The sequence below is a fragment of the Globicephala melas genome, chromosome 21 (genome assembly GCF_963455315.2).
Source record: "Globicephala melas chromosome 21, mGloMel1.2, whole genome shotgun sequence".
In the NCBI taxonomy this organism is placed as follows: Eukaryota; Metazoa; Chordata; class Mammalia; order Artiodactyla; family Delphinidae; genus Globicephala; species Globicephala melas.
Genome location: NC_083334.1, coordinates 33,866,162 through 33,884,443, shown reverse-complemented (window position 1 = coordinate 33,884,443; position 18,282 = coordinate 33,866,162). Strand labels below are relative to the sequence as shown.

The 18,282-nt window shown below is 46.5% G+C and overlaps 1 protein-coding gene across 6 annotated transcripts in view; it reads right to left on the bottom strand.

Moving 5' to 3' along the window:
• CSGALNACT1 (chondroitin sulfate N-acetylgalactosaminyltransferase 1) overlaps positions 1 to 18,282 on the bottom strand; it is a 324,300-nt gene that overhangs the window by 24,415 nt on the left and 281,603 nt on the right. For all 6 annotated transcript variants that reach the window (XM_060291556.1, XM_060291555.1, XM_060291560.2 and 3 more), the window contains exons 4-5: positions 17,170 to 17,386; positions 3,696 to 3,797 (exon numbers count right to left, since the gene is read on the bottom strand). In XM_060291556.1, the coding sequence (XP_060147539.1) occupies positions 3,696 to 3,797; positions 17,170 to 17,386 (319 nt within the window). The remainder of the gene's footprint in view (positions 1 to 3,695; positions 3,798 to 17,169; positions 17,387 to 18,282) is intronic.

Sequence of the window (18,282 nt, the reverse complement as noted above, 5' to 3'; positions counted from 1 at the left end):
TGAGCTCATTCTCAGTGTTGGTTCCCAGGCTTCATCTCAGGCCTAATGACTCAGACTTTCTGGGGCTGGATCTCAGGAATCTGTATTTTAAAAAGCACCCCAGGTTATTCGAAGTACATTTATATTTGAGAACCACTGAGCTAGGGTGTAATCTGAGATTAACTGAAGCTTAGTATGAAAAACTCTGTGGAATAAAAATCAGATGTTGAAAACTGATTTGTACTGTTATCTACGTCAGTGGCTTCTAAATATTTTGACCACAACCCTTACCCTTTCAAAAGAATATACTATAAATCATGACACAGCACACGCACACACGTGCACACACACACACACACTCTGAAATTAAAGTTTCATGAAACAATATTTATCTTTAATACTTGTGATGTATTCTGATAATCTTCTATTCTATTTTGATTTTTTAAAAACACTGCACCTAACCCACTAAATCAATTTCACAACCCTCTAATGAATCACAAACCGTAGTTTGCAAAACACTGCTCTACAGCAATCAACTGAGATGTAAAGCTCGACAGAGTAAGCGTAAACCGAGAGACACAGACACTGCATGCTAGTCACTAAACTGGGGTTTTTCAAGATATTCTTAAAATATATACATTAGCTAGATTTAGAACAGTTTGATCACAATGCTGATAGCCAAATGAAATAAATTTCATTTAAACTGGTTTTAAATCTTATTATTCTCAATGAACAACGATCGGTTTTTGGAGTGAGAATTTGGTGCAATGTTAAGACTTGGAGTCCGGGAGTTACAGACGAGGTTCAGATCTGGCTGTCCCCCTGGGCAGGGGTGGCAGCCTGAGTAACAACCTCTCTAAGCCTCCATTTCTTCATCTAAGAAGTGGGGTTAATAACAGCTTCTATCTCATAAGGTTGCTGTGAATATTAAATGACATCACTCATGTTAATAACAATGGTTATTATATTATTCAAAGATAAGATGCATTTGAATAAAAGCTCTAGCATCTTAAGAGAATGATAAAAATGGTATTTAAATAAAGCTTTGTATATGCGTTTTATATAGATTACAATGTGTGCAAATCTACTACACACCTGGCATTGTCCTTCTCCTGATGAATGAACACTGAACATTTTAAACCTGAGTGAGGCCCAGTGCCAAGGGCTGGAGTTTCAGAAGCATGCGCCACAGTACTACTAAGCAGCGTATAATCTAGTGAGGACAGCAGAAAGAAACGTAAACAGGCAAATCCTATGCCAAGTGCCACAGATAAGAGATGCTGAAGGGGTGTATGGTTACAGTTCAGGGAGGAGAGGACAGGTCAGGATGAGCTCCAGAGTAGGGACCTGGGTGCGGATGCACAGGTAGGGGGTCTGAGGAAATAGGAAGGAGGATGGAGGAAAGGCCAAACCTGAGAGAATAATGGGCATGAAGACAAAGGGTAAACTGAGCCCCCATCTGGCTGTGGGGCAGTAAGTCATCAAAACAAAGTTGGAAGTAAGAGCCAGCTTGGGTACCAGGCTGGGACAGTGGGTGATGAGGAACTTCATCTGGACGGTGGGGCTGCAGGCGGCCGTGGGAAATCAGCTCAGGCTGGTGGCAGAGGGCAGGGCATTCCTAGAGCAACGCCCTGGAAGGGGCAGGACACACCCCACGGCATCAGCGACATCAACGCTGCAGTGTCGCCAGTGAACACAAAGAGGAATCAACACGGAAAATGGCGCTCCAATGAATTCGCCGAAGCTTCTGCAGCGCTGCTTTAAAGCTGACTCGGGCTCCAGACGAGTCCCCATCACGGTAGCTTCACCTCTGGAAACTTTCCAAGCCACCCCTACCCCTCAAATGATTTTACTTTTCTCGTTCAGATTCATTCTTTGCTCACCACACAACCTTCTGATTGCGAATTCAGCTTGCCAGGTCATGCGATACGGCGGAGAATGCCTTGATAGAATCCTGGGCGCTCCGGTCACTAGAAAGGGTATTTCCTGTAACACTGTCTCAACTGGCCTTCCACTCGTCCATCAGACTCATGGAAAGTTGGTTACACGTATCTATCAGACATCTGATCACCTTCTGATGTCCTCGGAAGGTGCCAGAGCCAACAGGACTGATATCTCAGTCCTGGCTGGGCTTTCGAATCACCTGGATCTCTACTTCAAGATACCCCGAAAGGAGGCAGCTGGCTGCAACCCAGGCCTCCCTCGGGCAGCCCCTGGGGGCGGGGGGGGGGCACCATTTTCCCAAACAATCGTTCTCAATCCTGGCTGCGTGTCAGAATCATCTGGGAAACTTGAAAAAGGTCCACACCCAGGGGGTGGCTACTTGCAGAGATGTTAAACCCCATCCACTGGGCAGAGGACGTGAATTCTAGTAACACACTCCTCACTCCTAAGCAGAGATGAAAAGGATATTGCAATGCATTGGAGTCGAGAGCTTTCTATTTCACTTACATTTAGGATATTGAATTATTTTATTCCCTTTGATCTCCCTTCAACAGGTACCATAGCTTTAAGCTGGTACTAGTTTTAAACTCTTTTAACTCCTTATTGCTTTAGAACAGAGGTCAGCAAACTTTTTCTGTAAAGGACCAGACAGTAAAGGGTTCAGCTTTGCGAGTCACACTGTATCTGTCACAACTATTCAGCCCTGCAGCTGTAGCCCGAAAGCAGCCATAACTAATACAGAAACAGATGAGCACGCCTGCTAGCCAATAAAACTTTATTTACAAAAGTGTGGGCAAAATTTGACCAGTGCACTGCTTCAGATGTTTGAATAATAATTAGCATTCTGATCTTGTGCTCGTAACACAAAATTGGTAATAAAGCCTGAAAATAAATACAAAAAGTGCACTCAGTCTCGGCATCTTAGACTTTGACTATCATCCTATTACCATTTACCAAAGACTCAAAACAGAGGGACTTGTTTATATTCAGACCATATGGACCTACTCAGACAACTTCTGCCCCCAGCACCTCTGACCACCCTCCAAGCTGCATCTATGGAGAAACCACCCACCTCGTCGTTCACCTGCAGCTTGCGAACGAGAGGGAGTGGGCAGTGCTGCCAGCTTCCTCACCAGTAGAAAATGCCACAGATATGTACTCATTAAATACATGCTTGTTCATTTCTTCTGGTAAGAAAAACCCCTCTCTTCTGCTTTTGAATACATTTAATCCTCCACGTAACTGATGAACAAGGTAAAAATCCAGAGCTCTCGGTCCAAAAGTGTTGGTTAAACAGCTTCTGTTAATCTAGGGTCCCTCCCCAGCATCACTGGCCCCTGATCTCTCAAAATGCAGAACGAGTGACAGTCAGAAGGGTGAGGCCATTTGCTAAGTGGATGAGAGCAAACCTTGACGAGCGGGGACTGAGAAGGAGCCCCCTGCATGGCTGTGCTCCCCAAGTCCACCCCTGCTACGTGCGGTCCCCAAACCTGCTGTGTCAGGCGGGGGCCGGAGGAGCCCTGCCCCCACCCTGGGTGCTCCGGGCAGTTGTCTCCACTGTCCGAGTTGACACTCCTCACAGTGAGGGCGGGTGTGAGGCAGGTGGTCCCCAGGAAGGAGGGCGCAGAACTCCCACCCCCGACACCACCACACGCAAAAGGCCAGCCCGTCACTCTCTCGGGTTGGGTCGCCCACAGTGAAAACGGCTTGCATGAGCTCAGGTATCTCCTCCCGCGTTAAGGTTCCAGACCGTGGCTCCACATCAGACTTACTTGGAAGTGTTTTCAAGTATTCCCTTGACCTCATTCATTTCTTCTTTTCCAAAGTAAACGACGGTGAGATGAACTCTCCCATCCTGCTGGATGCACATCTCCCTAGAAAACAAAACACGGATGTCTGGTCCTGTGTTCACAGCAACAGGCAAAGCCGAAACAAATACCTATCCTGTAAAGTGCAAAAGGGTCCAGGGAGGGAACTGGGCTGCCAGGAGAGCAGAGAGGGGACAGGACATTCTGGCTGGCTCTTGCTATCACCTGTATTCCTATTTCTCTTACCAAGAAAACCATGAAATTTAAACATGCAGATCTGGTCAATGAAAACTCAGATGCAAGAGGCCACAGGCTCAACCTGCCTCAGGTCCAGCCCATCAGGGCCTGGATCCAGTGTCTAGAATGGCCCTGGGTCTGTACCCTTCTCTGCCACAAGAAATCTACAAAGTACAGAAGACACAAAGCCCAATGTACAGATGAGAACACTGAAGTCCAACGAGGGTGAGACTGGATTCCTCATCCTTGCCTTTTCTCGTGTGTGCAGCACAAATAGTCTTAGAGACTGAACGAGCAAAGGTAAAAAGACATTTATTTGTTTAGAACCCTAGAAACCCTGGGGACACCCAGTGTCATGGCTGTGTGGAGGGGCAATGGTCCAAAAGCATAGCTGCTGTACCTCACCCTCCCTAGGCAGATTCCTTCACTGCTCCTCTCTGTGGCTGTTGGTCCCAGGCACCCGGCACACACACGCCAGGCTCCCGGCAGCCCTCCTGGGCGGGGCCAGGCCTACACCTGCCTTCCCCACCAAAGCATATCTGTTATTTGCCCGGGCCCTGTCCTCTGCTGAGGGTTTACTTCATATACATGTGTGTATCACGTGCGTAATGTGTGTTGATGTGTGTATATGGATGTATATGTAAATATATGTGTATAAAAATGTGTTTACGTGTAAAACATATGTGTGTACAGATATGTACGTGTGTGTGTCATTTTAGCAGATTTCTGAAAGTAGATGAATGGAACGATTCTACTGGCAGGATGGTATTTGTGATACGCTGATGCTCTGCATGCCCTCCCACGTCATTCCTTTTATCGCTGTGTTGCAACTTCCCTGAACCCCTGACAACAATCCACGTCAGAGTCTTTCAGAGTCTCCGATCTCTAACTGCAGAAGCCAATTTATGCAGTGATTTTTATCGTGACATCAAGAAGGAGGGACTGCCTACCTGGGGTTTCTGGGAAGATCAGAGAAGATACTGTTCCTGCACTCAAAAACCTTACTTGAGAAATAAATGAGCTCAAATGAAATTATCAGACACATCGTGGCATTGATAAAAGTTCACAGAATTCAGGGCTTCCCTGGTGGCGCAGTGGTTGAGAAGCCGCCTGCCGATGCAGGGGACACGGGTTCGTGCCCCGGTCCGGGACGATCCCACATGCCGCGGAGCAGCTGGGCCCGTGAGCCATGGCCGCTGAGCCTGCGCGTCCGGAGCCTGTGCTCCGCAATGGGAGAGGCCACAACAGTGAGAGGCCCGCGTACCACAAAAAAAAAAAAAAAAAAGTTCACAGAATTCAGAAAGCACGGCCAAGCCTGTGGGCTGGATGGCTGGAACCCTGAAGGATGGGCCGGGTTTGGGACGGCAGAGAGGAGGAGGAGAGAATCCAGAGGGAAGAAGTACTGGGGAAGATTCTATTGACCCTGGGCGGAGGCACCAGGGCTCACCTGGTCAGAGGTTTGGCTCAGAGAATTCCCTCTCTTTCCAGAGGAAGGAAGGGAAGAGCTGATTCTAAAAGCAGATGGAGGGCGGGGCTCCGAGAAGCAGACAAGGGACCAGGAATGGGGCCAGGTGCTATTCCTGCTTCAGAACTGCGTGCTCCCCCAGCCTCAGCCCTGCAGACAGAGCTACCACCCACCGAGCACAAAATTCCCTGTACATAAAAGATCCCTTCTGCAAACCTGCCAGATGACGCTGTAACTTCCTTTGCCAGGGCAGAATAAAAGCCCACACACAGCACCAAGTGCTCGAAAAACTATGCTTTAAAAGTGTGGGCAGTTGGACAAATCCATCCCAGAATCAGCAGAGGGTCACCCGCTGAGCCTGAATAAAAAGCATTCTTGCTTTTTCTAGTAACATCTTTGTTGGCATTTTAAAATCCATCAAAGGACTTCCTGTTTTCAAGGAATAAAACAGAGACACGCTGGACATTTACTTTTCATTCACCAGCTCAGGCTTCCCGAAAAGGCAAAGCAGAATTTGTTCCGAGGGCCACCTCCAGGGCCCTTTCTATTTATTCATTTATTCCTTCCTTCCTTCCTTCCTTAACCAAACAATAAATCTTAAAAAAGGAGTAGGCCGTTTCTACCTTTGAGTAGTTCTCCATCTGATTGGAGACTGCATGCTTAAAGCTATCTGCACTGCAGCCAACACACACTGCTGGAGAGAAACACCATCACCAAATGTCTGATGATCTTGTAACTTTCATATTTTTCAAAACACTTCTCACTGGACTCCACCCCCAGAAAGATGTGTAAGCAGGAGTTGTGCAGCTGGGTGACTGTGGGCACAGAGGTGTGTGTTCTGGTGCAATTATCTGTACCTGGACCCACACTCAGGTGCCCTGCTAGCTCGTTTCTGTAACAGCAGGGTGGCGGTGTTTGGGACGAACCTCAGGGAACCCAACTTCCTAAGAACCCTCTGGGAAGCTCTTCGGTTCGCCGGGCTCCACTGCTTTAGCTCCGCACTGGACTATCTTCCACCTTAACCTGGAAGCCTAAAAATTCTGTTTCTATGTCACCAAGACCTTATCTTTTTAGGACTTTAGAGAGGAAACAACAGTTCCTTCTCACCCAGGATATTGTAACACAGAGTATAGAGACTAAATAAGATATCTTTTCAGCCAGAACACATGGATCACAGCCACTTAAACACCTATATTTTTATTTCCCAAGAGGCTGAGAGCACGTCACGGTCTCTGAGTTCTGCTACTAATCTGTACAACCGCACCGTGGAAAGAAACCCTTGACTGTCATTCACACCCTACCTGTACAGGTAAGAAAAGGGGTTCCAATGTCCTGCACACCTAGGCATGCAGCCCACTTTCCCTCAGGACCAGCCCAGTATTGGTACCTCAGGTTTCCTTGGCGAGGGTGAGGGATGCACCCAGGATGCCTCACGGCTCTGGTCCTACCACTCAGGACCCCAGCACAAAACTGGGTAGTGGGCATGGCCACGTGGAGGACAGATGCTGCTGGCAGTGAGCATGGCAGCACCAAAGCCCCTCGGCATCCGTGAGGACCAACGATGCTGTTCTTGTGAGAAGCACTGAGTTTGCACCACGCAGCTGACCTGGCAGTTAGCGGAGGCTGAAGTGTATCTGACCTTGTGTGAGACCTCCCTGGTAAGTCGGACAAAGACCAGAGGGCACAGGAGGCTGAACATCTCGCCACAGAAGGTGAGAGAGAGCAGGAAAACCATGTTTCTCATAGTTACGGGACCTGTTCTTATACCCTGGGCTGAGTAGCCTGTGGAAACACAGTTTCAATGACAAACATTATTGAGTCCCTTTGTTGTGTGATACGTAATTCTCATTGGAGTAAGATTTTAAAAGAATCATCGTGTATGGCCCCATAGGGGGACCATCCAGGTTTGCCTGGGATTCTCCAGGGTTTAGCACTGAAAGTCCACATCCCAGGAAACACCTCAAAGCAAGCTGGGACAACTGGTCACCCTTCCTGCGTCAGGGACTTGACAGGAAGGAATGGGCATCTGAAGAGCACAGGACAAGGCGGGACAGAATAACGGCAGTAACAGGTCTAATGAGCCAGGGGAGTGCGGCGGAGACGTGACTCATTTCTGATGGGTGATGGGGACGGGTACCAAGGTCAAGGCAGCATCCAGGCCGAGCCTGGACAGGTGAGTAGATGCCACGCAGGTGGAGAGGACCAGGGAAAGGGCTCTCCTGGCTGAGAAGGCGCAGATGCAAGGAAATCACGTCCTGATTATTCTCAGTCAATCTGCTACTCAGGTATATCAGGTATGAGAAGAAACCCTGTTCAGGCTTTAATTATGTCCCATGCAAATGAAATAACACATAACAGCCTGTCAGGCTACCATCTCTCCCTTTGGTCGTTGAGGACACCAGGAAGAAACGTGTTCAGGCACAAAGGGACGGAGGAGGGAACAGAGAGTGGTGGGGGCCTGTCATCATCAGGCTTTAGAAAATTACGTTCTTCTTTTGCTTTGGTGGGTTCTCCCCGCTCCTGCAGCCCACGCTGAAGTGACACACAACTCCTGGACACCGTTATCTGACAAGCTGAGATGTGAGAGTGAACAGGGACCCTCAACCAAGCCATCGGGACCTGCCCTCCTGGTTGCACGTTTCAGAATAGCAAATGGCACCATTGCCAACTGACCATTTTCTTCTCTTGAATGGATGTTTCTACATAATCTGTGGCTCAAATGAAGTGACAAACAACTTTTAGCAGGTCCCACAGAGAAACTTTTATGGAAATAAGGTGAATGATGTAGATTCGCGTTTCTCAAACATGTAAACCATAAAACTTCCCTGGGCGCAACACTGGGGTCTGAGCAGAGAAGGGGCTGCCTGACGAAAGCTAGTGGAGCGAGGCAGGGGTGGAGGATGGTACTGGGAAAGGTACGCTAGGTTTACTTCTGGGAAACACAACGAAGACCGAGCACCTCCTGGATCGCAGCCTGCGGGTGAGGCCCCGCACACCGCACGGCAGGGCTCAGCTGGTCCACGGCACACACACCGGCTGAGCCCACGCTGCAGCCCCACTTCAGTCTCAGAGAGTCCACAGTCACTGTTTTTTAAAGATCCAGAAGTGTCCACAAAAACATCTTAACGGCGCTAAGCAGGAAAAGGATTTTAAAAATTGCTGAAGAAAATTCAAGTAAAAGATCTCCCTGATACTACCTTTAAATGTTATAAATGCTGAGGGAGGGACCAAGAGAAGTTTCAGAGGAAGGAGAAAGGGACAGATTAAAACAGAAATAACCAGCAAAGTCTGAGAAGACCCACAGCAACATGGAAAAGGGTTCTCAGTCCAGTTGGAAGGAGTCAGAATAAAAATCAAGCAAACTTGGAATGAACTGAGAAAGATCTTTGAAAATCACAAAAAATCATTTCCATAGAAATCCTTTTTTTCTAGGAGAGGCTCAGAGACAAAGACACTAAGACCGTCTATAGTTTTGTTACCGTGAGGTTCCTCCTGCTACTGCGAACAAAGTACACAATAAAACAATAGATGAGCTTAAAACCGATAAGCCAGATGCCAAGGGAAACTAAGCAGCCAAAAAGCAAACGTGAGAATAGTTTCAAGAAAGGCAATGAGGGGATTAAAAAAGAGAGAAGGAGGAGGGGGAGGGGGGTTTAAGCAACACAACACTGGGCAAAGGGGACTGAATCTGAAGCAAGTTCTCCTGGGGGCTCCCCCTCTACCCCTGGCCACGCGTAAAGCCGTCCTGGGAGGGGAAATGGCACGTGGAGCCTGAGAGGCTCATCCAGGGATCAGGACCACCAGAGAGCAAGGGAGGAAGAGGCTGCTGGAGCAAAGCGCCATCTTATCTCCATAGCAACAGTGGAGCCCGGAGCACGAAGGCCCCAAAGCAGCCCCACAGCAACTGACCAGAGGGTCCATACCTCTCCTCGGGGCACATCCGGGTGTCACTGCCACTCAGGAAGGGGACAAGTTATGAGGAGCTTTAGCCTCCCAACTTTTTTTTTTACATCTTTATTGGAGTATAATTGCTTACAATGGTGTGTTAGTTTCTGCTTTATAACAAAGTGAATCAGCTATGCGTACACATACATCCCCATATCCCCTCCCTCGTGCGTCTCCCTCCCACCCTCCCTATCCCCCCCCCCGCCCCCGTCTAGGCGGTCACAGAGCACCAAGATGATCTCCCTGTGCTTAGACTCCTAACTTCTTGTAAATCCCAGAACATCACCCATTCTTGTTCATGGCCTCTTAAATAAAGGCCCTTAGGGTCTAGGGCTAGGAAAATCTTGTCTCACCCAACGAATAGCAGCTTCCTTCTCATTAAGCACTGAGGCTGAAGGAAACTAGGCTTTCTTTTTCTCTCTCCCCCTTGCCTGCCAGGGGGTTCAGAGCTGGTGTTTCTGACAAGTTGCACTGCTCCCCTCAGTCCCAGCGCCCAGGTGTACTTCACCCCTGTTCCGCACTGAGTACTTGTCCACTGACCTTTATAAAAATGGTTTTATGGAATTTGTATTTTTTATAAACACACACAATTCTTAGGATTTGTTGAGATGGTTCTAATAATCATGAGAATAGAAGAGCAATCATCATAAATACCTTAGGCCATGAACTCCATAAACCCAGGAATCAATTTTGTCACGGGGGTCCACCCCACCCCGGTCACAGTTCTCGGCCAGGAAAGCTTGGTCCTTGGTCCTTGCAGATGGTACCCCATGCCCAGCCATCACCCCAAGTGAGCGATTTCTCAGGTCCAGCCTTCCCCAGAGCTCTTTGTGCCTTGCGACCAGGCCTGCTCTCCCTGGGGGATTCCAGGCTCTACATCGATTTCTTCTGTCCAAGAAGACATATTTGTTATAATTCTTAGCCATTTGGGTCTTTTCTAGCTGAATACTTAGCAAACTGATACTGAAGTGGGAAATAAAAAACCTAACAACCAGCATCAGAGGTGAAAGGGACTCATGTGGACCAGTACTTTGATGTTACAGAAGATCCTAAAGCCCAGATGCATGACGTGACTTGTAAAAGTCCTCAGCCAAATGGTGTCGGAGCAAAGGTTGTTTACATTTTAAAGGAGATGCACTGGGAGAATAACGTTTTAAATAACCTCAAGTGGTGACCATTGCAACCAGGTGCCCAAAACAGTGGAAAATGGCAAAAATCTTGCCACCAACAAAAGGCCAAGAAAAGAGATACAATCTGCCCTAAACGTCACAAAGAGGAGGCCAAGGAGAGAAATGGAAGAGTCCACAGTAGCCTCGTGGTTCCAGCTCCACAGGTGCTGCAGAAGAGGGGCTGGAGGTGTGCAGCAGACGAGAAGGCTGGGGGACAGGGGCCCCGGCTCCGGGGCAGGGTCTCCACGCACGGACGGCCGCAGCGGGGTATCTGGTCCCTCCACATCGCGTGGGAAGTGGCGAAGGAAGCAGGACCATCCTAATGATGCTCGGTGAACTAACCCCCGCAAAGAGGCAGGTGTGGCAGGACCAGAGGGGAAAAGGCATCGCATTAAGTCAATAACCTTCGTAAGAGCCGGAAGAGGAGCCGGGGCGAGGGGCACTGACAGCCAGACCCCTCCCCGCCCACCCAGCAAATACAGGGCCAAAACCTCATCTTTATTCCCCATTTTTACCTGTGGGAGTGGAAAGAGCTGAAAACAACCGGTGGGTAAGATGAGAGAGGAAAACGAACGGGGGCCGATTCCCTCTGACGTTTTAGCCTCAGCCCTTAACAGAGGCCCCTGCTGGGAGCCAAAGGATCCCCCCCCCCCACCGTTTAGGACGAAGGTCCACCCACAACCAGGTAGAATGAGGCTGGTACCACCACACGCCCGCCCCAAGGCCCGGAGGGGCTGCAGGAATCTGGAGCCTCTAAGAAAGGTGCACAAAGGCCAGCGGAGCTGTCTCCTCCTTCAGCTGCTCTTCCAGACCACGAAGAACGTGAGGAGAACACAAAATACAGCTGGGAGTGTGACACAGCCCTCAGTCAGGGTGGGGGACAGCCAAGGACAACCCACCACTACAACGTCAGAGCGGCAGAAAGCACGCCGCACGCAAGAGGGACGAAGACAAACAGCAGACAGCCACATCTGATGGACAGCAGCAAAGTTAAAGGAAGGAAGAGAGGGCATTCAGAAAGCAAGTGTTCAAAATGCGAAAGCAAAACCTAGTCTGAGAGAAACTATAACTCCAATTGAAGAAAACATCTTACAAATGTTTCACACTTTCTTAATAAAAATGTGAATTCAATAAAAAAAGTTCAAAGAGGAAATGATATAAATAACAGATTATGATGAAGAAGCACATTCTGTGCTCAGAAAAATAACGTGATAACCAAAAGAAACAGAAGAAGTAAATTAGAAATAGCAAGGTACAGAATAGATGTATCTGAAAATCAGATTACTCACATAAAGGAAAGGCTTACATGAAAGCAGATAAAAGACTAATGCATTAAAAACTAGAGAGAAGCTAGTAAGTGGAGAAAACCTATGGGATGCACAACTGGGTCTGAGAAGCAGAGAAATCAAATCCAAAGCAGGAGAAGTACTCAAAATTAGAACACCAGAAAAAGTTCCCTGAAATGAAAGAATCCACAAAACAAACAAGGAAACTGAATTACAGGAGAGAGAACAACAGGCACTGAGCTGAGTGAGACATATGCTGATTAAGTGATCACGATTCGCAACGAAGGAAAGCATTCTTCCGTCATTTTCAGGAGAGACAAAATAAAGCTTTCCTAACACTCCTCCACGGTATCATCAGACCACTGTATCATCAGATGCAGAAGAACCTCTACAAGGTCCTAAAGAAAGAAAGTGTATCCAGAGTTTTAAGCCCAGTCACGTCATCCTTAAACTGTGCAGATAACAAGCAGACATTCTATTCTCAAGCACTCATGACCCTTCTTGAAGAAATGTCTTGACCATGAAATCCAGACAACCCAAACCTCAGGAATGAAGAAGCCGCTGTTGGAGGACAGCTGATGAATGCACTAAATCCACTTAACACACAGGAACTGTGGTTACAATGCAAAGTGTAAGGGCTGCAAACCGTGACGAGGTAAAAACGATAGAGCAGTGATTTATGTCATAGAGGGTTCTGCCCATGTTTTCCTCTAAGAGTTTGATAGTGTCTGGCCTTACATTTAGGTCTTTAATCCATTTTGAGTATACTTTCATGTATGGTGTTAGGGAGTGTTCTAATTTCCTACTTTTACATGTAGCTGTCCGGTTTTCCCAGCACCACTTATTGAAGAGGCTGTCTTTTCTCCACTGTATATTCTTGCCTCCTTTATCAAAGATAAGGTGACCATATGTGCGTGGGTTTATCTCTGGGCCTTCTATCCTGTTCCATTGATCTATATTTCTGTTTTTATGTTTTTATACTGTCTTGATCACTGTAGCCTTGTAGTATAGTCTGAAGTCAGGGAGCCTGATTCCTCCAGCTCCGTTTTTCATTCTCAAGATTGCTTTGGCTATTCGGGGTCTTTTGTGTTTCCATACAAATTGTGAAATTTTTTGTTCTAGTTTTGTGAAAAATGCCAGTGGTAGTTTGATAGGGATTGCATTGAATCTGTAGATTGCTTTGGGTAGTAGAGTCATTTTCACAATGTTGAAACTAAAAATAGAAGTACCATACAACCCAGCAATCCCACTACTGGGCATATGCCCTGAGAAAACCATAATTCAAAAAGAGTCATGTACCAAAATGTTCATTGCAGCTCTATTTACAATAGCCAGGACATGGAAGCAACCTAAGTGTCCATCATCGGATGAATGGATAAAGATGATGTGGCACATATATACAATGGAATATTACTCAACCATAAAAAGAAACGAAATCAAGTTATTTGTAGTGAGGTGGATGGACCTAGAGTCTGTCATACAGAGTGAAGTAAGTCAGAAAGAGAAAAACAAATACCATATGCTAACACATATATATGGAATCTAAGAAAAAAAAAAAAAAGGTCACGAAGAACCTAGGGGCAAGACGGGAATAAAGACACAGAACTACTAGAGAATGGACTTGAGGATATGGGGAGGGGGAAGGGTAAGCTGTGACAAAGTGAGAGAGTGGCATGGACATATATACACTACCAAATGTAAAATAGATAGCTATTGGGAAGCAGCCGCATAGCACAGGGAGATCAGCTCGGTGCTTTGTGACCACCTAGAGGGGTGGGATAGGGAGGGTGGGAGGGAGGGAGACGCAAGAGGGAAGAGATATGGGAACATATGTATATGTATAACTGATTCACTTTGTTATAAAGCAGAAACTAACACACCATTGTAAAGCAATTATACTCCAATAAAGATGTTAAAAAACAAAAGTACTTTAAAGGAAAAAAAAAAAAGATAGAGTAAATGGGGAGATGGGACCAGGAGAGCGAGAAAATATAACTGCGCTGCTCTCCTCTTCTTATTATAATTTTTCAACCAATGTAGTCTAAAACTAAAATATGGAGTAAAAATACATAATGATTCCAATATGTTCTGGTTTGTAAAGTCACTTTTTTAATTTTAGAGGGATTTTTTATAGCACAGAAACATTTTCTCAAAGATCAGCAATTTCTTCTGTTATACTTCAGATTCTCTTCTATAAATTTAAGTAAAGTAAAATTTAATACTTTAATTAAAAATAGAACATATAGCATGTCTCATGCTTAATTACATTTCAAGCATGTTATTTTTCTATCTGTGTATATGCAAAGAAAGGTGCCTAGAATGTTCAATTAATGTTAAAAATGGCTAATTTAGGGAAGCAGGGCCAAAAGTGAATTTTTAAATAATTTACTCTTGGTTGTGTTCTACTGTTTAAACATCTCATAATAGCCACGTGTCACTTTTATATACTTAAAAGTCAGGTTTAAATTATAAAAGCAAAAAGATATATTTTGTTGAATTTTTAAAGAAAACATTAAAAAATGCTAACTATATAAAAATTTACAAAATACAAAAATTTATAAAACGGAGAGAATCCAAAAGAAGGAAATAAAAATCACTCATAGTTCCATATTCAGTGCCAACCACAGTTAACAGTTTCCACTCCTGGGATGGAAAGGACTTCATAAAGACAACATCAAATATTGAATAATTAGCCCCTTATATTTTCTCCCAATACTCTTATGGTCAATTTAATGGCATTTAAATATTTAATTGACCAGAGGTTACTTTGGGTTTTGGTGTAAAGTCAGAATTAAATCTTTTCTGCTGTTTGGTTAGTTGTCCTAAAGCCACGCTCTGAACAATGCATTCTCTGCTGGCCAACTTGAAATGCCACCTTTACCAAGTTCTGACCCGGAATTAAATACCCTAGGCTTGAGTACCCTCTATCATCCCAATTTTTCAGAGACCTCAACGTGCTCAGAAGCCCCTGGTCCACGGAGCAGACTCCCCTGTCAGCCTCTGCTCAAGCGCCTTCCATCTGGAAAGCCTTTCTTGGCCCACTGTCCTGGTCTCTATTTCTATCTCTGTGGGACTAAGATTCTTCTCTCCATGAAGCCAGGTTCCTCTTATCCCTCCATCTGGTCCAGTGTGCGGTGCACACACAGGCCCTCCTTGTCCCCAAGGAACCAGTCTCCCTGACCACCCTCTCCTGCCCACCTGCTATAGCAGGTATCTGAACAGTGACAGGCAAGAGAAAGGACCCCTGGATTTTTGTTTTTAAAACATTAACTAGAATGACATTCATTCCAGCACTTCCACTTTGGAGACTTGTAAAGGTTTTTCTTTTTTCAACAATATTTCCCTTCTAATTTTGTTCCTACTGTTAATTACTTTCCATCCTTGTGACACTAAGGCAATAATCAGTCATAATAATTAGTCATATGCACCCAAGAGAATCCTTCTTCCAGGCTCCGGAGTCCTGCAAGGAGGGCTTGGCTGTCCCCTGAGCAGACAGCCCTCCGGCGGGGGCACCATCTCGCCAAGCTCAGCTCTCTAGCGACCGGCCTGTGTGCTAAAGCCAACCTCAGGGCCCTGCCCCAGGCTCCAGGCAGCTTCCTGGCTGAGGGAACTTTCTATAAACTTGTCCTGGGAACACGCACACTGGCTGCTGGGAGTCAGGGTTTGCCTTCAGGCCTGGTCTGTCCTCCCAGGATGGATGCTTCATCGGCCAGTGCACTCGGCCGGTCCGAAGAGAAGGCAAGAGGGACACAGACGCACCCAGGGGGCGCTGAAGGGAGCCACAGCCACACAGACACTTCAGGGCCAGAGCCAGAGGGGCGCTGCCAACAGTCGTGGGATTGTGCGCCGGGGTGTTCTCCAAACTGATGGGGTGTGGGTGTGGGAAGATCAGCTCAGCCAACTCCACAGGACGTCATGCTGAAGGCCCAGCTCCCAAACCCGGAGAAGACAAAGGCAGCCATTGCTTCAAAGGCCACAACTAGACCCACTGGGTAGAAATTACAGGGAGGCAGATTTCAGGTGCAAGTAACAACGAGCTTTCTACCCGGAGCTGCAGCTCGCCCTGGCACGCATGCGCACACACCACACGCACACAGCTGTATCAGGAGTGCCGCTGAGGGATTCTGAACTCACGGAAGACCAGGTCAGAGGGCCCCCCAAAGACTCTTGGGTTCTGACCTTAAAATGTAGCTAAAAAGGGGTTACTCTTTTTAGTTGGAGAAGATGTATTAAGGACCTATTTACAAAGCTCAATGATAGGGTGTAAGGAGGACACGGGGATGAGAGCAATATCCCCCCCTACTGACTGCAGAGCTGTTATCATCTCCAGGCCTGAATATGCTAGTGGAGAAGGTTCTGGAAGCTGGAATGAGACCATCTTGAGGGAAGGGCCATCTTGAGAGGAGCTGTCATCTTTGCTTGAAGGACACATTCAGACTGAGGTTACAAGACCCAGATACATAAGTGCTGGACTTCATTTACTCTCATCTCTGAAGCCTGGCCAGAAACGGGTTACTCTTCAAACATGTTCATTATCCAGAATTTTGAGAAGCATCAACTACACCCTTATACTGAGCCTTACTGGCTTTTAATAAAGTGAATTTAATGATAAAAGATTAAAAATAAGTTTGATCTTCCGATATTTATCATTAGGCACACATGACGTTCTATGTTCAAAATAAGCTGGCTAAGTCAGCTAGCCGATTGACCTCAAGCAGCGCGTAAGTGTCGTCCACAAGAGCGTAAGATCCGACACCGCACCGTCAGGAGCTTGAAGACACGTGTAAAAACTACACACCGCATCGGAACATAAAACCTGCTTAAATCTTCTTGAGTAGCTACAAAAATGAGTGCTGGGAGGCTTCTCGGCATAATTTTACATGTAATCTCCGAGGAGACACAGGTTAAAATAAAAAAGACTGACTGAATGCATTCCAGCCACTGCCAGGGCAGGACACCAAAGGAAGCCAGGCTGCAGCCGAGCACACGGGTCCACGGCCACGCGGGCGCCGGCCTTTCGGAGGCTGGGAGGGGCCCAGTCCAGTGAGGGGACAGCACGGCCTCGTGGTCCCCCAGCTGCAGTCAGAATGGAACCCAGCAGGCATGACCCTACAGATCCCAATGAAAACCCAGTCCTCCTAACCTTCGCTTCTGAAGGTAAATCCGCTTATCTGGCAGCTTTCTAATTGCTTTAGGGAAAGGCAGATACAACGATAAACTTTACAGGAAGAAAATAGAGTCGAACAGGGAGAGACAGGGGCCTTCGTGCTGGGCAGGGACCAGGGAGGGACGGGACGCGCCATCAGCATTTCACACACACGTGCCGACAGGCCCACCTGAAATTCTGCATGAACTGCCGGAACTTGTCCACCCTCCTGGCCAGTGGGACGATGACATTGACCAGCGTGCCGGCCATGTTCAAATCCTCCTTCTTCACCTTCATGACGGGGCCAAACGGTCGGAACAAGACAAGGCGTCTGAACTCGTGCTTGTGGTCTCCTCTGAACGTGAGCTCGTACAAAGTGCCTTTATCCTTTTCTGTGCGGTAGATGCCTGTTAACAGACACAAGGAGAGACGGTTCTAAAAATTAACCGTGGCTGCTGAGTGTTTTTAATAGCCAAGAGCTAGCACAAAATGCCTTACTTTAAAAAATTAAGATTAAATCTCCACACCTAATACTTATTAGAAAACTCAAAATGCTCCCACTTAAATAGCAAAAGAAATGAAAATACCATCAATTTAAAAATCGGTTATGAAGACCTCAAAAAAACACATGGCAAAAAGTTTGTAACGTTGTAATTCAAAAAGAGTCATGTACCAAAATGTTCATTGCAGCTCTATTTACAATAGCCAGGACATGGAAGCAACCTAAGTGTCCATCATCGGATGAATGGATAAAGATGATGTGGCACATATATACAATGGAATATTACTCAGCCATAAAAAGAAACGAAATTGAGATATTTGTAGTGAGGTGGATGGACCTAGAGTCTGTCATACAGAGTGAAGTAAGTCAGAAAGAGAAAAACAAATACCATATGCTAACACATATATATGGAGTCTAAGAAAATAAAAAAAAGGTCATGAAGAAACTAGGGGTAAGACGGGAAGAAAGACACAGACCTACTAGAGAATGGACTTGAGGATATGGGGAGGGGGAAGGGTAAGCTGTGACAAAGTGAGAGAGTGGCATGGACATATATACACTACCAAACGTAAGGTAGATAGCTATTGGGAAGCAGCCGCATAGCACAGGGAGATCAGCTCGGTGCTTTGTGACCACCTAGAGGGGTGGGATAGGGAGTGTGGGAGGGACGGAGACGCAAGAGGGAAGAGATATGGGAACATATGTATATGTATAACTGATACATTTTGTTATAAAGGAGAAACTAACACACCATTGTAAAGCAATTATACTCCAATAAAGATGTTAAAAAAAAAAGTTTGT